This window comes from Pleurodeles waltl, chromosome 9 (assembly GCF_031143425.1).
Source record: "Pleurodeles waltl isolate 20211129_DDA chromosome 9, aPleWal1.hap1.20221129, whole genome shotgun sequence".
In the NCBI taxonomy this organism is placed as follows: Eukaryota; Metazoa; Chordata; class Amphibia; order Caudata; family Salamandridae; genus Pleurodeles; species Pleurodeles waltl.
The window spans coordinates 225,260,294-225,283,432 of record NC_090448.1 but is presented as its reverse complement, the minus strand read 5'-3'; the positions used below and the strand labels follow the sequence as shown (position 1 = coordinate 225,283,432).

Here is a 23,139-nt window from a genome sequence, read left to right as displayed (position 1 = left end):
AATCCCGGTGAGGACTAACATGACCGTGATGAAGAGTACATTGCCCTCTCGCAAGTCCTCAAGGGGAAGAAGGCTTTAGGAAGAGAAAAAGAGAAAATACCAGCTTTTGCTTCGTGGACTGCAGAATTGGACTGCTGGACCCTGGACTGTGTGTTGTGTTGGGCGTCAGGACTTCAGATTTCTCAAAATACTGTTTTCTTGGTTTTTTAGGATTCAGGGCTGCAAAAGAATTACTTCATTAATACATTGAGCTTGCATAAACTATTGTACATTGCATAGTGTCAGTTATTGTTGACACATTGTGCATACGCTTCTACTGTATAAGGCTGAACAAGTCTCTTCCTCTTTTCACAATACTTTCAGAGTCTTTGAAGCAATGTCCAAACTCAAAAACGATCAACTTGATTAAAGGGATTCTTTGTGTTCTGTCATAATCTCTTGCCAATAATAGTTCTGATAAACTTGCTCTATTTGCAAACTCCAAATTCTCGGGAGCGCTTGTTTCAGGAAATGCATCTTTCCTCAATGTCTGTTTAGCGGTATCTTGGATTTCCACCCAAACGATAAATCATGCTTATTCTTATTGACATACATTTTTTAAAAGAGAGAGCTCTGTTTTGTTTTATTTGAGAGATTAATCTTTCTTTAACTTGAAAGGAAGATACTTGCTTGAACATTTCAGAAGAACCCAAACTGAGTTTTTTCACCTTTCTTTTTTTTCTCTCTTTTAAAAGAAAATACAGGATTGTCAGCAGAAGACAGAAAAGGAGAGCTGGGACTCCGCAGGAAGCTGACCGGAAGGCGAGGATCACTGAAACTCGACTGGAGGCTGTCCGGAGGACGAGAAATGCTGGAACTCAGCTGGAAGCTGGTTGGAGAACAGAGAACACTGGAACTCGACTTGAAGCAGGCTGGAGAACAAGGAACTGGACTTTCACTGAAACTTGACTGGAGGTAGGCTGGAGGACAAGGAACTTCACTTGACTGGAAGCAGGTGAGCAGAGCTGTAGATATGAACCCAAGAAAGGCCTCAGACTCACTATTATCCTTAAATAATAAAATGTGCACATGTCCCTTGTGGCAGTTGATTGCTTGTTAATGAAATTAGCAATTATCATTCTGATTGTGGCAGATGTTCAATACAGATCACATTGTGAAGAGCACATGTTTTGGCAGTTACAGTTGGAGCAGGTAGAAAGGGAGTTAGTTGCTGGTTAAGAAAATGAGCAATTATCCTCCTGATTGTGGCACATGTTCAATACAGATCACATTGTGAAGAGCACATGTTTTGGCAGTGACAGTTGGAGCAAGTGGAATACAGTGTGCATAATCAACAAGCATTGGTCATAATACATGAGACATTTAACAAGCATTGGTTATTGCAAACTTGATATTCAAGGATGTAATGAATAGACCCAAACAAGTCTGAATGTTGCAAGCGCCAGCATCTTACTGTAATCGAGGTGTTGGATGTGCTAGTGCACCCACAATACCCAAATCAGTCTTGCTGATGGTTTACCTTCTCAGGTTTTGTGTCGGAGTCCCTTTCGCAAGGAATGAATGTCAATGGGAGCAAGGAGAACATTGATAACAGTGGTTGGTGGGTCAGGAAGAGCAGACAGGGTGTCACAGACGGGTGGGCTGCAGCTTCGCTTTGGTGGTTCACATTGGTGAACAATGCTTGCTGTGCAAAGAGATGGTCTTGCAGCAGCTTGTACTGATTTTCAGTGTAAGCGGCGTGGTTCTGGTGTGGACAGGCCTGGTCACTGTAGCAAAGGTCCTAAAAGCTTAAATTAAAGAGCCACACCAAAGGTCCAGGACCTGAGGTGCACTTCTTGGGGGGTCAGGAATTTGCTGAAGACGGATCCAGGAGCTACTGGGGAGCCTGTAATGTTCATGAGGCTCAGATCAGGAGGCCATCAGAATGGGCCTATGAGTCACTCTGGGATCCTGGGTTCAGGATGAGTTCAGGTTCCAGTTCTTCCTCCCCAAACAAGAGGACAGCAGGCAGCAGGTCAGCACAGCAAAGCAGCAGCTCCTTCAGAGTAGTAGTACAGCAGAGAGGCAGTCCTTGTATCAGCACAGCAGTCCTCCTTCCTGGCAGAGGATTCACAGGTCCAGAAGTGTACTGAAGCGGGGGTGTCTGTGGTCCTCCTTTCATACACTGTATGCCTTTGAATCGGGGAGAAGCTTCTAGAGGCATGTCTTTGAAGTGCACAGATGGCCTGCCTGGCCCTGGCTTAAGACTCTCTACGGGGGGTATTCAGCCCTTTGTGTGGAGTAAGGACACAGCCTATTCTGGTGTAAGTGAGGCTGAGCCTAGCTTCTCCCTCCCACCCTGCCAGTGATGGCCCATCCAGTTACACCCAAGCCCCCATTATGAGTGACTGTCTAGGAGAAATATACAACACCCAACTGCCGACTACACCCAGTCATGTGACCAGAGACAGGCTGAAGACACCAAGGGGGTCATTCTGACCCCCGCCGGCGGCAGAAGCCGCCCGCCTGGCGGGAACCGCCAGAAGACCGTACCGCGGTCAAAAGATCGTACCGCGGTCAAAAGACCGCGGCGGTCATTCTGACTTTCCCGCTGGGCTGGCGGGCGACCGCCAAAAGGCCGCCCGCCCGCCCAGCGGGAAAGCACCAGCAACGAGGAAGCCGGCCTCCGAATGGAGCCGGCGGAGTTGCTGGTGTGCGACGGGTGCAGTTGCACCCGTCACGATTTTCAGTGTCTGCTAGGCAGACACTGAAAATCAATGTGGGGCCCTATTAGGGGGCCCCTGCAGTGCCCATGCCATGGGCACTGCAGGGGCCCCCAGGGGCCCCACGACACCCGTTCCTGCCAGCCTGGTTCTGGCGGTGAAAACCGCCAGAACCAGGCTGGTGGGAAGGGGGTCGGAATCCCCATGGCGGCGCTGCTTGCAGCGCCGCCGTGGAGGATTCACAGGGGCAGGGGAAAACCGGCGGGAAACCGGCGGTTTCCCTTTTCTGACCGCGGCTTTACCGCCGCGGTCAGAATTGCCCTTGATGCACCGCCAGCCTGTTGGCGGTGCATCCTCCAACCCCGGCTAAGGCAAGAGAATGGCAACTTTCAAGAAGCGTCATTTTCAGAATTTTAATTTAAAATCTGATATCACCATAAATTAAGATCTTAAATTAGGATTCCAGAGACACCTAGGATGGCCCAGTCATCTCTTCCTATTTGGAATTTACACTTATAAAATGTAGTAAGGCAACTCCAATGCTATGCTGTGGGAGAGATAGGGCTTGCAGTTGTGAAAAACAAATTTAAAAGGTTTTCATTGCCACAACCTGTAAACTTTAAAAGTATGTGTTCATGTTTTGCCCTTGGACTGTCCTGGCCTACCCTATGGGTAACTTATATGTATTAAAAATAAAGGTTTGGGGGCTGGGAAAAGGTTTATTTCACCAGATGGAAATGGTAGTTTAACATTGCACACACAGGCTCTGCAATGGCAGCCGTGAGACATGTTTAAAGGGTTACGTAAGTGGGTGACACAGTAAGTGCTGCAGGTCCACTAGTAGCATTTAATTTACAGGCCCTGGACACATGTAGCACACTTTTTTCAATAAACACATTTTATTATTTTTATTGGAAGTAAAGCGGGTCACATTGAGGTCGGATACAAAGTTATGGGCTATCAGGACCCACATAGGTGCATTCAGGACAATTTTAAACTCACACAGGGGAGATCGTAATATCAGTACTTCACACATCTTCTACATCATGCCACCTCCCACCGCCCCACACCACTTGCCCCAGATTTTGCCATTCTTGGCTGGACCTCCCCGGGCTTCGTATTCTTTGTTGTTTTTTGCTGTGCATACCAGTCCACTCTGCATCTCCATTGTGATATTGTTGGTGGTTGTATGTCTTTCCAGTGAGCTGCTATGTCACCATTAGTATAGCAGTTCCAAAGAATGTTCAATCCACATGGGTACTCCAACACCCTCAAGCACACCCAGTAATACCTACAGTGGAGACATGTCTATGTCAATACCTAGGACATTGGAGGCCTCTGCTACTACCGCCTCCCAGTACCACATTATGACAGGACAGTACCACGTCATACAGAAGAAGTCAGCTTGGATCTGTGAGCATAGATAACAAGTGGAGTCAGGCAGGAGTCCGGCCTTAAACAGTCTACCAGGGGTAAGGTATGCACAGTGTAAGTAATATGTCTGCACAGTCTGCGGCTTGATGACACAGTCAAAATCCTAGGAGCCATCAGGAAGTCACGCCGGTCGCTGTCACCTAATTGTTCCCGCCAGCCCTCCCAGCGAGATCTAAGAGTAGTCAGTGTACCTGTGGCATTGACGCTTAGGGTATGGTAGATTTGGGACATGCCGCCTCTTCCCACTGCGCACATCATGACTTTAGTTTCTGTCTGACTAAACTATGGAATCAGTGTGTCTAGTGGAATATATAATTGTAGGGCGTGTCAAAACTCCAGGTATTTATGGAAGTAGGTTCTGGATAGAGAGTACATCCGCTGAAGTTCTTGAAAAGAAGACGTGTGTCCCCTCCATATGTCTCCCAGGAGGGTCAATCAATCCCTGTTTTTTGTATAGCGCAACTACTCACCTGTGAGGGTCTCAAGGCACTGGGGGGGGCGGGGAAGGGAGACAGTGCCTCATTCGAAGAGCCAAGTCTTGAGTTTCTTCCTGAAGATGGGGAGCGATGGGCTTTGTCTGAGGTGCTATGGTAGGTTTTTCCAGCTCTTTGCTGCGAGGTAAGTGAAGGACCTTCCTCCAGCAGTGGTTTTGCGAATGCGTGGCATGGTGGGCAGTGCTTGCTGAGTGGAGGGATCTTGTGGGAGTGTGGAAGGATACTCTGAGGTTTAAGTAGGCCAGTCCGACGTTGTGTATGGATTTGCACGTGTGGGTGATGAGGCGGTGGAGGGTAACGGTCCGGGCACAGGCAGGCTTGCCTTTGGTGCGCTGCAGCCGCAATTAAGGAGAGGGGTGGGGGTCCGGTCAGCTGGGAGGTGAGAGGGCAGGAAAGGCAGTTCGTGGGGGGAGAGCGGAGGGCCGCAGGAGCAGCGTAGGAGAGAGAGGGGCAGGGAAAAAAAATTAAAAAGGGTAAAATGAGTGAAAGAAAAAGAAAGGCAGAAGTATGAAGCAGGGGTAAAGGAGATCGTAATGGAGAGATAGAGAGAGATACTTGTTGATGGTCACTAGACCACCAGGGATGAAGCGCAGGCAGGAGCCTTCAGGTGGAGGAGGGCCTCAAACATGAACTTAGAGTCAGGCAGACTCTCCGTTCGTCCTAGGCAAGGCATAGGCAGCAGCCAGAGGATCTGGGAGGGCAGCAGATGCTAACCAGGAGGTCAGTGTAGTTTCCCTCTCACCGTGCTACGGCCGCCATTAAGAAGGGGCAGGGGTACGGTCAGCTGGGAGGCGGGAGGGTGGGAAAAGGGCTTCACGGGGGCGGGGACGCAAGAGTGGCGCGGGAGGGAGAGGGTCAGAAAAGGACAGAAAAAGAAAAAAAAAAAAGTAGAAAAACAAGTCAAAGAAAGGAGACTCTCAGTTTGTCCCAGGCAAGGTAGAGGCAGCAGCAGCAGCTAGAGGAGCTGGGGACGGCAGCAGATGCTTACCAGGAGGTCAGTGTAGTGTCATGCCCTCTGGGGGGGGTCTGGAGTAAGCTTAGACCACCTTCCTGTTTGCCGATGTGCAGCCCTTCACCCAGAAAAATACCATTTTGGTCAGGTCACTTGAGGGAGTGCCGTGGGGATGAGGTTCCCGTAAAGCATTTCCATGATGAGGGGAAACCCTAGAGTTACAAGCTCCAGCTGATAAGCATGGTCAGCCCACCTGCTACTGAGCCAATCATTAAATACTAGATGCTGCAAGGCCAGATTGTATAGGTACAGGTTAGACATACCAAGACCTCCTTCGTTAAGGGGTTAGTTGACAAGTTGTGAATGCTAGGCATGGTTGTGGTCACCATAGAAATCGTGCGGCCATGGAATCCATTTCTCTAAACCAGTGCCTGAAAATCATTTGTGCGAAAGTTTGTAGGAGGTAAAGGAAAACAGGTAAGATCATCATCTTATACAGTGCTATCCTCCCCATGACATTTAATAGAAGCATCTGCCATTTTATAAGGTCTTCTTTAATTTTGCGGGTGAGTGGTGCAAATTCAAGGGACCATGTCAGTGCTAGGTTTTGTCCAATCCAGATGTCAAGATATCTGTAACTGAGATGGCGGATTGGGATAGTGGTCTGCCAGTCTATGTATTCCTGTGAGGGAGTCAGTGGGACGAGCACCAATTTAGGGGGATTAATGGTCAAACCAGAAGCCTCTGCGAAGAATTCTAGGGCTTGTAGGCACCGAGGGCCACTACTCGATGTGTCTACTACGTAGAGGAGAACATCGTCCGCATTTAGAACAATATGATCTCCGCACCCAGTTGGCCATTGCCATCCTCGTATTTTCACATTGCATCATAGAAGCCTCGCTAGTAGTTCAATGGCTGGTGCAAAAAGGAGTGGCGACAGGTGGCAACCCTGTTGGGTTTTTCTTATAGGGAAGGTACTGGATTGAACCTGATGTACGTAGGGGTAAATTAAATATGCCAATTGGGCATAATGCAATGTTACTATGTTTTAAGGAGAGAACACAATCCATTTTAAACTAGTTAGCAGTAGCAAAGTGCACCTAAGGCCAACAAAAAGAAATTCAGCAAAAAGGGGAGGAGGAAGGCAAAAAGTGTGGGGGTCGCCTTGTAGAGAGGACCATTTCCAACAAAATTACCCTCCAGCTTAAATGCAGGGTAGACTAATCAATACCAGGATAGACATCTCTGCTAAGGTGATAGAATATTGACAGTGGCCTTCTACTGCAGGGGCGCTTGTCAGTTCTGTGGCTCTCTGAATTCAGTTAGATCCCTCTGTCTATACTCTCCTGAACCACTGAACTGACTCAAGGGGAACCCTTCTCCTCATCAGTGGACCCCATCTGTGCAGCACCTAACCCTAACTTGCTCACAGATTCATCCCAGTAGGTAGACAGTACCACCATGGCCAACAAACTAATGCGGCCGATTCCACCCCTTGGGTCAGACTTTTGTCCCGAACCCAAGGAAAACTCTGTCCACAAAGACAACAGCCAGCAGAGGGCACTGGCAGCTGTTGGTGTCCAGAGCAAGGCCCCAGGCCATCTAGGGATTTCTGACCTCTCTGGTTTCTTAGAGGAGGGGGGGAGTAGCCACGGGTGTTTTGCAACTATTAACTCTACCTCGCACCAGTTGTTGAGTGGTATCCTGAGACTGGTCACCCATCTTAGAGACTGTGCCCTGAGGCTGAACAGTTGACAGCAGGGGTGAGGTCACCCCTCCCCTCCTTCTGGGGTCAAGTGTCCTCTGGCTGGGAGGTATTCCCCCAAAAAACATAAGCCAGAGTGCTCTGAGCAGATATCTCTCCCAGTTCCCCTGACACTGGGGCATCTTATTTCACAGAATACAGTATTTTGGGCTCTCAGGACTAACTATGACCCTCCTCTGGATCACCTCCCCATCCACCACAGGGATACCAGGGCTGTAGGGCGGAAAAAGTCCTGCACAGGGGCCTGGGTCACCCTACACATCTAGCCGGTGTACTACTCTGAAGAAACTAGTCTTTCCACTACCATGGTCTGCCTAGCTCTGTTTTCCATCAGAGCAGTGACTGGGACCCCATTCACTTTCACCTGGTGGAAGTGATGACTACCACCCTCAGGGATCACCAACTCACCCCCTGAGTCCACTTCCCATGTAAGGGAGATCATGGCATGGACTATGACCTGCCCCTAAGGACTACTTACCCCTTAGGCCACATTGACCACTCTTCTAGGGTTTCCACTAGTGGGTGGCACAGTTCTGAAAAACAAAGTCTGAACATGTGCTCCCTTGCAATCAAATTGTACATCCCCTGATAATCCTTTACTTCTTCCCTTCACACAACCATCCAGTGCCTTGCAAAAGGAATCCACACAGTCCACTTCCAGGTCTGTTGGGCCAGTGTCTCACTGTCAATAAACCCCTGTCTGTACTTCTCTTGAGTCAAACCATACTTTCTGACAAGGGCTTCCTTCATTTGTGGGGGGGGGATACTTCATCTTGTCTCCCTTCTCTAAGGCCATTAGGGTGTCTCTTCATTAGGGATGTGCTTCCACAGAGTAGCCCTCAATCTTCTTCAGTGATCTTGTGCACCTGCAAGGCAATTTCATGCTCCTCAAACCACATATCGATATCCTCTCCCACAACAAAGTCATGCAAGAGAACTTTAGGACTGTGGACTCTCTTGTCTCTAGATGGCACTGATGAAATGCTGCCACCATCACTGTTGGGATCTACCCGTCTGGCCTTGATATCCTGCTCCTTAAGGCCCCTTTCATGAGCCAAACGCTACAAAGCAGTTCTCTCCTTCATGGCCAGTTTCTTCTGTTCTGCCTCCATCTTGAGATTGGCCATCTGCAGCCTGTACTCTCTCTCCACTGTCCTCTCTGTCTGGGTCTCTGGGGACAGGTTGCAAGAGGACATTCTGCTTCCTGAGCAGGAGAGGATTTTCCAGACTTGGGAGTAGATTATCCCCTTCCTCAACAGGTTGCATTCCAAGACGTTCCTGTGGGTCCTGCTCTGATCCTTCCTCTTCATCTTCCTCCTCCTCCTCCTCCTCCGAGTCTTGTCTTGTGTTGTGACTGGCAATTGATTGGCCTCTGCCCATGCCCTCAAGGCCTTCTGGAGTTCCACTTTCTTGGTACCGCTTTGGTAGGCAACCCCCTGTCCTGGCAAAATTCCATGAACCCAGCCAAAGTGTAGCCGTCCCGGTTGGCAAGCTCAAACTCAATCTTTGCAGGTGAGGTCACAGGCACAGTCAGTATGGTAGAGTAAGAATGAATTTAGAAAAGCAAAAAGGCCCATTGTGGAGAAATTAAAACTCAAATTGGTCTTAAATATGGTTTGGTAGTGTACACGAAATCACTGTATGGCATTGCACAAGCACAAGTTCCATCATCACAGCTGATCACCAATGTTAGAGATTGGGTTACTGATTGACTGGGATGTGAGCCCTGGTCAAGCAGCAACTGCAATCCTATTCAGGGCAAGGCACAAGCAAACCCCAATTTAACCTGTGCTCATGCCCCTGGTAGCTTGGCAGAGAACAGTCAGGCTTAATTCAGAGGCAATGTGTAAGGTATTTGTGCAACACTTCAAGCAGTAAAACAGAGGCAACACCACACAAAAAGATCCCACACCAAGTTAGAAAAATAGAGTCAAATGTAATAAATAAACCAAGATAAAAAAGACCAACACAAAATGCAATCAGTAGAACAGGAGTTATGAATTTTTAAAGCATAAGCTGTAAATTAGCTCCTAAAAGCATAACGCACAAACTGGGGATATTTGGTCATGTTGGACCGGGTCAAATTCAAGCTGACCACAATGGAGTGCGGCTTGGATAAAGTCATAGATTCGTCCAGCAGAAGGTTTACCTTTTCAAGGTTTGTGCCAATAGTTCTGTTTGCATGGATGAAGTTTGCCAGGAGAAATTATGTCACTGGCGGTGGTCTGCAGAGTGCGAAGAGCGTACCAGCATTGCAGACTTGTGACTGGGGCTGTGCGTTGGCGGTCCACGCAAGGCAAACAATGCTTCCTGTGCAAAGAGACGGGCTTGCGGAGGCTCACTCTGATTTTCAATGCAAGCAGTGCTGTTCTGCTACAAATGGGCCGACTTAAGGTCACAAAGAACCCAAAAAACCATTAATTAAAGAGCTCAAGAGCAACACCAGGGGTCCAGGACCTGAGAAGCTCTTCTTAGGGTCAGGCGCCTGTTATATTCCTGAGGCTCAAATCAGGAGGCCAACAGACTAGCCCTTTGAGTCACTCTGGTGTCCTAGTTTCCAGATGGGTTCCAGGTCCAGTTCGTCTTCAGCAGAAAAGAGGTCAGCAGGTCAGCAAAGCAGCAGCTCCTTCAGAGCAGCAGTCCAGCAGTCCTTGTAGCAGCACAGCAGTCCTTGTTCCTGGCATAGTATCCACAGGTCTAGAAGTGTACTAAGGTGGTGGTGTCTGAAGTCCTTTTATACACAGTTGTTCCTTTGAAGTGGGGATAAGTATTTAGAGGCATGCCTTTGAAGTACACAGATGCCCTGCCTCAACGTGCACTAATGATTACTGTGTGATAGTGCAAATGAGAACATGCAGTCTTATTATCATTGAGTGATAGGTCAAATGAGAATATGGAGGCTTATTGAGTGGCAGTTCAAATAAAAACATGCGTCTTATCATTGAGTTATGATGCAGATGGGCTCATGGAGCCATGTCTTCCGAGTAATGAACAGATCTGGCCCAATTCTCACAATTTCTGAATGCAAATATTAACACGCATCCATGATGAACATGCAGTGAGGAATACTGAGTGACTAGCAAAACCTAAATATACTGAACGTTGGCAGTTCTTATCAAATGGTGGGCTTTCTTGTCACTGGTACCCGCTCATGTGTAATGCTTGCACTGCAAAAATGGTGCTGCTACTTGACTTATTGTGAGTACTTGGCGCAACAGTGCTTAGCCCTGGTTTAGTGCTTGTTTACTATTTTAGCACTTCAAGGGATTCTTGCCAAACACACTTACGCTCAAGATTGTATTCCTTCGTAGGCATTAGAAGCTTTAGACATATATTCAACTATACAGTTAGCCGCAACATTCAGCAAGTGTCTAGTCCTCATGAGGTACACTTCAATATAGAAATGCTGCCCACTTTGCATGTAGTTGTGGTTGTCAGACACCAGGAAGTAAGGTAGAGCAGAGTTTCCAGAAATATTTCATGCAACATAAAAACATGCATATGCCATACATGTATATATGTTTGATGGCTTGTGTAGCTGCAGATACACATGCTATGCATTATTCCGCCATCTAGTGTTGGGCTCGGAGTGTTACAAGTTATTTTTCTTCGAAGCAGTCTTTTTGGAGTCACAGGATCGAGTGACTCCTTCTCTCGGTCATAGAGCGCATGGGCATAGACTCCGTAGTTAGATTGTTTTCTTTCCGCTGTTGGGCTCGAACGTGTTTCCTCTCGCTCCGAGGTTTCGAATTCGAAACTTTAGAAAACTTCCTTGATCGTCGGTATAGTTTCGATCGCATTTCTACCTAGCTTCGAACCGATAGTACTATTGAAAACTAAATTCCGCCCTTCTGGGAGTGTGAGCCCGACTCGGGCCGGTTTAGGCCTACCATGTCGAAGCCTGATGGACTGGACTCCATTTCGATGTTGTCCCCGATGCTATGCAAAATTTCCATACACAGACCAACTCCTTGTATGTAATCTGTGTCTTTCTCCCGATCACAGAGAAGAGGATTGCAAGGCCTGCCGATCGTTTCAATCCAAAAAGACCCTGCGTGATCAGATTGCCAGAAGACTGGAAATGGCATAGAAGAGTACAGAACATCTCAACACCATGGAGGAAGAACAGGCGCAGACAGCAGTTTCCATCAGAGACACCGACTCCGAAGAAGAATCGGAAGAAGATAGGCCTATCACTGCTGGTCACGACTGCCCCTATGCCCACTTATAAAAAGTCCTCGAAGGCCTTGGGTACACCACTGCCAGAGAGCCATGGTTCGACCCGAAAAAAGGCTCTCGTCGACTGACCTTTGCCTTCGGCACTGAAAAAGGCCACTCCTCTCTCGATATTGGAGTCGAGTAAGTCCATCAAAAGTTCAACTTCCGACTCGAGTAGGCGTCCTCACTCCTCAGAGTCGAAGCCTCGACGCCCCGCTTCGGAGCCGAAACAACCGGCTGTATTTTCGGCCCTGAAAAAACTACCATCTTCAGGACCGAAAAAGTCTTCTTATTCGGAAGAGCAAGGAATTTTGAGCCATCTTAAACAGAGCTCAAAATCACTGGATGGACAGTCATATAGACCTTCTGATCAGGTTTATGAGGACACTGGGATACAGCCTATCCTTGAGCTTATGGATGAAAGACAATCAAGGATTCATATCCATAAAGAGACTGGAAGAATAATTACTGCACCTACTCTACAGACCAAGAGAAAGTTGGCCTTTCAAGAACATTTAGACACTGCTCCACCACCAGCAAAGATTTATAAACGGAAGGAGAAGCCATTATCTATCCATACTTCTCCCCCTCATTCACCACAACTTTCTTTTTCGCCACCACCCACTAGCCCACCACTTTTGCTTTCACCAACTCATTCACAATATTCTCATGGTGATACTGTTGATCCTTGGGATCTCTATGATCCGGATCCTATTCCTATCAATGACCCGGATTTATATCCTTCCAAACCTTCTCCACCAGAAGACAGTACTGCACACACGCAGGTTATTTCTAGGGCAGCAGCGTACCATGGGGTGCTTATGCACAGTGAACCCTTAGAAGAGGATTTTCTTTTTAACACCTTAGCCTCCACTCACTCAAGATATCAGTGCCTCCCAATGCTACCTGGCATGATTAAGCATGCAGATTAAATATTCAATGAGCCAGTCAAAGCTAGGGTTATAACACCACGCATTGACAAAAAATAGAAACCTGCACCTACAGACCCAGATTATATTACGCGCCAAGTTCCTCCAGACTCAGTGGTAGTGAGTGCTGCCAGAAAGACGGCTAATAGCCAGTTGCAAACTCGCAAGCCTTGATAGCAAGGTATGATAGAGCCCACTGGGACGAGATGCAGGAACTCCTACAACACCTACCAAAAGAACACCAAAAGAGAGCACAACAGGTTGTGGAAGAGGGTCAGGCCATAAGTAACAACCAAATACGGTCTTCTCTTGATGCTGCAGATACAGCAGCTAGAAGCGTGAATACTGCCATCACTATACGCAGACACGCATATCTACGTTTCTCTGGTTTAAAACCAGAAATACAGCAGGCAGTGCTGAATATGCCTTTTAATAAAAAACACCTGTTTGGCCCTGAGGTTGACACTGCCATAGAAAAACTGAGAAAAGATTCAGACACGACCAAAGCAATGGGAGCCTTTCGTAGGCAACAATTTAGAGGATTCAAGCCACAATCCACAGAGGCTTCTACCTCCTAGGCAAAACAAGGGCAACAGCAATACCAGAGAGGGGGATTTAGAGGTTCTTATAGAGGCCAATACTTTAGAACCAGAGGCAAGTTCCAGGCCTCAAAACAAGCCACTACCCCATCTAAACAGTGACTTATTTACCATCCCTCAACCCCACACATCTCCTGTGGGGGGCAGACTGCAGCAATTCCACTCCCAATGGCAAAATATTACCACAGATCAATAGGTATTGTCAATTATCCGCAATGGCTATTGCCTAGAATTGATTTCTATCCCCCCAAACATTCCTCCACATTATCACAAGCTGTCCGCGGAACACAATGTTCTGTTACAACAAGAAGTACAATCACTTCTATTAAAACAGGCAATAGAATTGGTCCCACATTCTCAACAAGGAACAGGAGTATACTCACTATACTTCCTCATTCCCGAAAAGGATTGCACTCTCAGGCCCAGCCTAGGCCTCAGATCCCTAAATCTATATATCCTGTCAAAATACTTTCACATGGTAACTCTGCAGGACGTCATTCCACTACTACAACAATAACATGACTGCTTTAGACCTCAAAGATGCATATTTCCATATACTCATCCATCCGGCTCACAGAAAATACCCAAGGTTTGTGATAGCAGGAAAACATTATCAATTCAAAGTTCTACCATTCGGCATAACAACAGCTCCAAGGGTATTCACAGAATGTCTAAGAAGGCAACACATACATGTCTTTCCATATGTAGACGATTGGCTAGTAAAATCAAGCAATTTTATACAATGTCAACAACACACTCAATATACAATAAATACCCTACATACACTAGGGTTCACTCTCAACTACCAAAAGTCCCATCTTCAACCAGCACAGGTGCAACCTTACCTAGGTGCTATTCTCAATACACAAAAAGCCTTATCCTATCCAAATACACAAAGGATACAAGCTTTCCGAAATCTCAGACCACAAATGCAGCCAAATAAACAATGCACTGTAAGATTTATCATGAAACTATTAGGAATGATGGCATCCTGCATAGCAATAGTACTGCATGCAAGACTAAACACGAGGACACTACAACAGTGCCTCTCACAGTAATGGTCTCAAGCACAGGGTCAATAGCAAGATCTAGTGTTGTTAGACCGCCAAACGCACAAGTCCCTTCAATGGTTGAATCTCAGCAATTTAATGAAGGGGCGGTCATTTCAACACCCTGTGCCTCAAGCCACAATAACAACAGATGCATCAATGATAGGTTGGGGAACTCATCTCAACAACCTTACTATTCAAGGGGAATGGGATTCAAATAGCAAAATTATCACATAAACCATTTAGAATTATTAGCTCTGTTCCTTGTCCTAAAAGTGTTTCAACCCCTTCTCAAACACGAGACTATTTTGATATGAACAGACAATATGACGACCATGTATTACCTGAAGAAACAAGGCGGGACACATTCATCTCAACTGTCCCGTCTAGCCCAAGTAATATGGAAACGGGCAATTCACAATCGCATTCATCTACTAGCAGAATAGATTCCAGGAATACACAATCAGTTGGGGGATCTCCTAAGCAGGACACACAAATGGATACACGAATGGGAGATTCACTTTCAGGTGCTTCAACAGTACTTTCAAAAGTGGGGAACACTAGAAATAGACCTATTTGCAACAAGCGAAAATGCGAAATGCCAAAACTTCGCATCCAGACACCCACATTCTTTATCCAAGGGCAATGCTCTGTGGATCAACTGATCAGGGATATTTGCTTACGCTTTTTCCCCCTCTCCCACTACTTCACTTTCTGGTCAACAAGCTACATCAGACCTCTCTCCCCATGATACTCATAGCCCCAATGTGGGCACAGCAACATTGGTACACAACACTCCTAGAGGTCACAGTAGTACCTCACTCCAAACTTCCAAACAGACTGGATTTGTTAACACAAAAACAAGGACAAATCAGACATCCAAATCCCAGTGCTCTCAACTTAGCGATTTGGCTCCTGAAGTCATACAATTTGGATACTTACAACTTCCATTAGAATGCATGGAAGTTCTCAAACAAGCATGCAAGCCTACAACTAGGCAATGCTATGCTAACAAATGGAAAGGATTTGTTTATTACTGTCAATCTAAAAATACTGACCCACTTACAGCATCAATGCAAGATATTGTATTCTACCTACTTCATCTGCAGAAGTCAAATCTAGCCTTTTCATCTATCGAAATCCATTTTACTGATATATCAGCATACTTGCAAACTATTCAACATACCTCTCTCTTTAGAGTCCCAGTTATAAAAGCCTTCATGGAAGGACTAGAGCACCACCTGTTCCTACTCGGTATTGTACTCACCAGACTAGTGGGCCCACCTTTTGAACCCATGCATTCTTGTGAGATTCAATTCTTAACATGGAAAGTTGCTTTCCTAGTGGCCATTACTTCACTGCGAAGAGTTGGGGAAATACAAGCATTCACTCTTGAAAAACCTTTTTTCCAAGTACACAAACATAAAGTTGTACTTAGAACTAATACAAAATTTCTGCCAAAAGTGGTACCACCTTTTCACATAAACCAAACAGTGGAGTTGCCAGTTTTTTTTCCACAGCCACATTCAATTGCAGAAAGAGGCCTTCACACTCTTGACCTTAAAAGAGCTCTAATGTACTATGTAGATAGAACAAAACAATTCAGAAATACAAAACAGCTTTTTGTTGCCTTTCAGCAACCACATAAAGGGAATCCTACCTCTAAGCAAGGATTGGCAAGATGGATTGTTAAATGTATACAAACATGTTACATTAAGGCAAAAAGACAACTTTTAATCACACCTAAAGCACATTCCACTAGGAAGAAAGGTGCATCTATGGCATTTTTAGGAAACATACAAATGGCAGAGATATGTATAGCTGCCAGATGGTCTGCACCACATACATTTACAAAGCATTATTGTGTTGATGTATTTTCAAAGCAGCAGGCCAATGTTGGTCAAACTGTCTTAAGAACATTATTTTTAAAAAAACTCCAACTCCTACAGGCTAGCCACTACATTTTTGGGGGAGAGTAACTGCTTTGTAGTCCATGCATAGCATGTGTATCTGCAGCTACACATGCCATCCAACGGAAAATGTCACTTACCCTACACTGTTTGTGGCATGTAGTGCTGCAGATTCACATGCGCCCTCCCTCCTCCCCGGAAGCCTGTAGTCATTGCAGTTTTTTTCTCTTTTGTACATATGTATATACATTTACATTTGCATGGACATCTATTCTTACTTACTATTTCTATACAACATTTATATTATTACACTCTATCACTCCTTCCTACACCCTTTTACAGGAAAATAATCTAACTACAGAGTTGATGCCCATGCGCAGTATGACCGAGAGGAGGAGTCACTTGATCCCGTGACTCCAAAAAGACTTCTTCAAAGAAAAACACCTGGTAACACTCCAAGCCCAACACTAGATGGCTGAATAATGCATAGCATGTGAATCTGCAGCACCACATGCCACAAACAGATGTACACTGGGTAAGCAACATTTTCCATATATATATATATATATATATATATATACACACACACACATATATATATAAATTCAATGCGTGGTGTGCTCATAATTGTGTTAGTTGTGTCTTTGTTTGGAGGAGTCACTTTATAGTAATACCTGTAGTTAGGAAGCATAACATTCATGAACCTTTACTTGACTTCGAGGATGAAATTGCCATTTTAACTGAAACGATTATTTTTAATGGCAGTGCCATAAATAGCTATTTCTTGTGTATTATCAGAAAACATATTGCCTGAATACTTGTGATATTTCAGTGAAATACCTTCCTTAATTACAGTTATGTTTTTATTTTGCAGGGTCATCATCCTACACTAGGAGAGCACCCTAAATTTACTAATTACTCTTTTGATGTCGAAGAATTTATGAACCTCGTTCTTCTGGCAGCAGATCATGTATCGAAGCATCCTAAGTGGCCATGCAGGACAAATCGTGATGAACTATGAATTGTGTTGAAATAAGGCGGCTTTTTGTGAAATGTCTTCATGTGGACTGACTCCTGAGACACTTCCCTTTAGATTTATCATCTACATAAAATATTTATTTACAGACCTCCAATGGGCTTGTTATTGGCCTTTCATTCCGTGTTATCTTTCATGATTTCTGTGTTTTACTTTTTTCCGTGATGTCCAAAGGAGTGAACATCTGGTGATTTTCCGAGTGAGTGAGGTAATTTGTCAGCTTTGTTTGATAGGAGGGACGTTGTGAATATTTTAAGCAGTCGAACCATTAGTGCAACCCATTAAACCGTAATGAAATAGTAATTTCGACAAACGAAGGAAAGCTAAATGCAAATTCATATGCAACAGGAAAATGAAGGTTTTATGCTACTGAGGAAAGAAGCTCCGATAACAAAAGTACGCAGTATGGAGCAGAGAAGGCCACAGAAATAGAAAGAAAGCTTTGACCTGATTTCGATTTTTGGGGGAAATGATGAATGAAGAGCAAACTCCACCGGTGGAAATTCTTCATCTACGGTGAAAGAAATCCCGCTAGTGGATTTTCCTCTGCACAAAGCACTTCTCCACAAACGGAATGATTTACTCTTGGTACCTATCTGTAAATCACACCTCCAGTGTGTAGAGGGTTCGGATTGAGATTGAAAGATTGCTTGTATCAGACAACTGATTGCAGAAAGTGGTGGAAAGTAATCCTGATATTTTGCTCGCTACATAAAGACAAACGGGTAAGTCCCCATCAGTGGTTCAATTTTAGTTGTGGTCGTAACTTATCAACAGAGTGGTTTAACATTTAGTTTCATAACATGCATTTTAATTTAGTTAATTCACAGATTATGGGGGTCATTCTGACCCCCGCCGGCGGAGGGTGCCGCCGGCCTGGCGGGAACCCCCAGAAGACCGTACCGCGGTCAAAAGACCGCGGCGGTCATTCTGAGTTTCCCGCTGGGCTGGCGGGCGACCGCCAAAAGGCCGCCCGCCCGCCCAGCGGGAAACCCCCTTCCACGAGGATGCCGGCTCCGAATGGAGCCGGCGGAGTGGAAGGGGTGCGACGGGTGCAGTTGCACCCGTTGCGATTTTCAGTGTCTGCCACGCAGACACTGAAAATCTATGTGGGGCCCTGTTAGGGGGCCCCTGCACTGCCCATGCCAGTGGCATGGGCAGTGCAGGGGCCCCCAGGGGCCCCACGACACCCGTTCCCACCAGCCGAACCAGGCTGGCGGGAAGGGGGTCGGAATCCCCGTGGAGGATTCCCTGGGGCAGCGGGAAGCCGGCGGGAAACCGCCGGCTTCCCTTTTCTGACCGCGGCTTTACCGCCGCGGTCAGAATGCCCCCGGAAGCACCGCCAGCCTGTTGGCGTTGCTTCCGCGGTCGTTGGCTCTGGCGGTCCATGACCGCCAGGGTCAGAATGACCTCCTATATCCTTTGAAGTAGAATTCTATTCGCTTATGAAAAAGTTGCATACATTGTATACTATTGAGATTTTCCCAATTGCAATCAGCTTGAGTACAGAGATTGCCAACAAACACCCCATGAGCAAGTTAAGGACAGTATATATCCACCTCTCCTATTTTATCTCAGGGTAGATCATCACATATGTAATATTATTACTTAGTAGTAAATGTGGGATGGACCATGCGGAGTGGCTATAAGAAGAGGCATACTTACTACCAAACGGCAGGGCTTCAGGGTGTAGCGAGGAGGGGTTTAGAGAGGGTTAGAAATGCATTTAGGGGGGGACAGTGACCCACCAACAAAAGAGTAAGCCTGTTTCTTTTCACACACTACACTTCTAAAGTTACTACAACCAAAAAGAACCCAAACCAGTAGTAAATGTACTCCAGCTCAGATAAATCTTAAATCCAGCACCACACATGCCCAGGCACTGGTATTGCATACCTTCCCACAGTAAATGATGGAAGGTCGGAAAATATGATGTTACATTGTTATTTAAACTAGTCAAAATATAAACAGATTTAATTTGATGTTAAAATGTTTTTCTAAAAATAACATTTATCATTTTTAAATTTAAAAATGAATATACTATTATTTTTATTAAATATATTTACATTAATTTTAACTCTACACATCAATTTTAATAATTTTGATGGATTCATTCTTATTATTATGATTGGCAAAGGTGAAATAACACATCCATGTGCCTACAGCCTAGAGGATCGGCAGCCTGGAAGAGCATCGTTATCACTTTTCACAGCTTTTCGCCTACAACCCTTGGGCCGGCAACGAAGTAGAAGTAATGGAAGAGTTCAAACAGTAACAATAACAGTCCCACCCCTGTCCCCAAACTTTCAATGGTAGGGGACTTAAAGGTCCCTTTGAGTGTAAGAAGTCATCAATGTTCCACCCCTCCACTCTACATTAAGAAAGTGTCTGTCCTAACCCTATCTTATTGAAGTGGAGGCAGTCTGGGGGAGTAAGCACAGCACTTTTAAGTAAGCGGGACAAGCAAACTCATTAAATTCAGTGAATAATATGGTGATAAGCGGTGCCCATGTGTCAGCAAACTCTTCCCCTTTTTGGTCAGCCACCATAGAGATCTTCTCCATCCCGAGTACAAACCACAATTTGTGTAGCCATGCTGTGTAGTATTGGATTTTGTCTGTGCTCCACCTAGCCAGAATTGCTTGATGTGACGCTTCTAGGACAAGGGCCATCTGTCGCTCTTTAGCGGAGTGGAGCAGGAAGGCGAAAGTACTGGGTAGGCCCAGTATGGTGTACGCAGGGAACCAAGGGATCATCGAGTTGCAAACCCAGTCTATATCGTTTAAGGCATATTCCCAGAACCGCTTTAGTTTTGGGCAGTGTCAGAGCAAATGGAGTAAGAAGGAGCCCATGCCTCCGCGACCCCTCCAGCATTCTCCAGATCGAGACGGGTTCAAGGCGTGAAGTTGAATGGTGTAAGGTACCAGTGTAAGATAATTTTGTAGGTTGCTTTAGTGCTTGCTATGGAATATATCAAGTTGTCGTGTAGGCTCTCATTATTCTAATGAGACTACTGGATTTTAAGCAGCAGAATCGCCTGCGGTTTAGGAGACTGTCTGACCCACTGCGGGTGACACCTGTTGCTCCAATCCAGGTTTTGCTTCGATTAACTAGCAGTGCCTCATCTCTACCCAAGGGCATGGATGACTTGGCAGCCAAGCGCATGACATAATTGGTTTCTCAGGGAAGCCGTGGTGACTCAGGTCTCATCCGTTCCTCTCAGTTACTTAAGTCTCATATATAAATGACAAACAGAGGCAGTATACGTTTTAATAATGATTTTAATAAAACAACTGCATTTTAGATAGCAAAGTGTGAGCTGCAATAACCAGGACGACAGAACACGTCAGCATTAAAATTGTGACAAGGAGAGTGAAGCATAGAAATAACGCTATCATATTGTCACTATGGTCAATAGATTAATTCCTACCTAGGCTATAATAGAGCACAGCATGTTAAGCTCTAATTCTGCCCTTCAGGTTCCCATGGGAAGACATTATCCCCCATACCTGAGCAAAGGCCTGCGGTCTGTGTTAGCATCGATAGCGGAGCATTCTGCAATCAGCATACAGTTGTGGTTCTCTGGCTGGAATCTCCCTCTAACGTGTAAGGAACAATAACGTGTTTTTATAACAACACAGCTGATGTCCCGAGAAAAGGTCCCTACGTAAGGATGTGTGTTTTCTACGAATGTTGGAGACTAAACTTCTACCACGTTCACCGGCAACGTCCCGTTTTGTAGCCTTGGAGGAAGCACAGAGTGAGCAAGAATATCTTGTTTGAGAACAGAGTGCTGGCCTAGGCAAAACAGTTAGATAGACAGAAAATAAAACAAGACCGTAAAAGTGGCTATTTTAACAATAATAAAATAAAGCTGAATAAAATATATCTAGGTTAGAGTGCACTGCGGCCTAGTGTGTTAAAATAATATGCATGGAGCTATAGCTAAAATAGCTACACAACAAAGTGATGTACCTTATAATGTATGTCTTCCCATTCTTTGTCCGTTAATGTTCTACCTAACTATGCTTCCCATTGGAGTTTGCCAGCTGAATTAGGGGGTCATTCTGTGGCGGACAGCAGTGTATAAATCTCAGAAATGAGGTATCAGTTGTCTTTCTTCAAGGACACCCATTTCTCAAATGCGTTAAGGGGTCTCAGTGCTTGTTGGAGCGCTCCCAGTTGTGTAATCCAGTGTTGAAGCTGCATGTATTGGAGTCGGTTGGTCTCTATTAGCCCGTAGTCTGCTTTGAGTTGGTCAAATTGGATGATGCCTTGTGTGTCAAAGAGGGAAGCTATTCTCTTACATCTTCCCCCTGCCATCTTCCGAACTGCTCTGGATGGAAACCTGGTGGAAAACCAGGGTTATTAAGGATCAGCCTCATGGGGGAAGGAAACAAGGTCAACCCATTTTTAGTAGCTACTGTGTCCCATACTTGAGACAGAGGCCCTCATTACAACCCTGGCAGTCGGTGATAAAGCGGCGGTAATACCACCAACAGGTCGGTGGTAAGAAAAATGGAATTATGACCACGGGGGAAACAGCCAACACATACAGCCACTTTAACACTCCAACTGCCATGGCGGTAGCAACAAACACCGCAGCAGTAACCGCCAACAGCCAGGTGGAAGCCAATGTACCGCCCACTCCATTATGACACACCAATCCGCCACCTTTTCCGGGGTGGTACCAACGCCATCAAAAGCACGGCGGAAACAGTACACAGAAGGGAAACTACTCACCTCTCGACACTCAAGGAAGAACCACGACGCCTTGGAGCCCGAACTGCAGATCTTCCCCATGCTGGTATACCTCCCCCAGGAACACGAACGCCGGCGAAGACGACCACGGTGAGTACTGCACCTAGCACACAAGGGAGGGGGCAGGAAAAAGAGAGTGACACACACACGCAACACACCGACCTCCAACCCCAACTCCATACACACAAACAGATGCAACAACATCACATATACACCCCGTAACCCTCAGGAATAATGCAAGGACAAAAGGAATTGATTAAATTGAGTGTAATATTACAAATTTAGATGAATACGTCCTTAAAGCAATAAACAGTATGTACAATATATCCAAATGGAGGGACAGTACCCACTCCAAAATGTCCGTGGCCCACGGGCCATTTCACATAGGCCAAGGCCACACTTGACTCCTGCCTCAATACGGAGAGAACACTGCAGGGGTATCAGGTCGAAAACACACAGGCACCTCAGGGGGACGGGGAACCTCAGCTGGAAAATGGTACAACACCACTGCTCCTGGAGGGGTCTACATGCCCACTGCTTGGTCCTGGGGACTGCAAAGCCACAGTCTCTCTAGTGGGTGGTTTGCCCATTGCTTGGTCCTGAGGAGTGCAAAGCCACAGTCTCTCAAGTGGGTGGTTTGCCCACTGCTTGGTCCTGGGGTGTGTAAAGCCACAGTCTCTCAAGTGGGTGGTCTGCCCACTGTTTGGTCCTGGGGATTGCAAAGCCACAGACTCTCTAGTCGGTGGTTTGCCCACTGCTTGGTCCTGGGGAGTGCAAAGCCACAGTCTCTCAAGTGGGTGGTCTGCCCACTGCTTGATCCTGGGGAGTGCAAGGCCACAGTCTCTCACTGGATGGCTTCTCCACTGGTTCTGGAGGGGGCATAGTGCCCAGTGTGCTTCATCCTGGCAAGGAGGGGGTGAGTGGATGCCTTCTTCCACTGGTTCTGGAGGGGGCTTAGTGCCCACTGTGCTTCATCCTGGCAAGGAGAGGGTGAGTGGATGCCTTCTTCCACTGGTTCTGGAGGGGGCCTTGGGCCCTGTGATGCTGATCATGGATGGTGCAAGGTCACAGTCTCTCACCTGGGTGTCACACCTACAGGTGTTGCAGGGGCCAGGACGCACCTCAGCCCATGTAGTCACGACTACACACTGCTCGTCAGTAGTGACGGCTGCTCAGTGGATGGCAGTTGCGGGGCTGGTGGCGGGGTTGTCAGTGGTGGGGGGAGGCTCCGGCCCTTCCCCTGCAGCCTCGGACAGCTGCCCACTGGGGCTGCAGCTGCTGGAAGTGGTG

General features: G+C 46.3%; 1 protein-coding gene across 3 annotated transcripts in view; it reads left to right on the top strand.

Moving 5' to 3' along the window:
- The window catches only part of EOGT (EGF domain specific O-linked N-acetylglucosamine transferase), a 264,417-nt gene extending 247,238 nt beyond the window's left edge, over positions 1-17,179 (top strand). For all 3 annotated transcript variants that reach the window (XM_069206579.1, XM_069206580.1, XM_069206581.1), the window contains one exon: positions 16,927-17,179. In XM_069206579.1, coding sequence (XP_069062680.1) covers positions 16,927-17,073 — 147 coding nt within the window. In that variant the 3' untranslated portion in view covers positions 17,074-17,179. The remainder of the gene's footprint in view (positions 1-16,926) is intronic.
- The last annotated feature ends 5,960 nt before the right edge of the window (positions 17,180-23,139 follow it).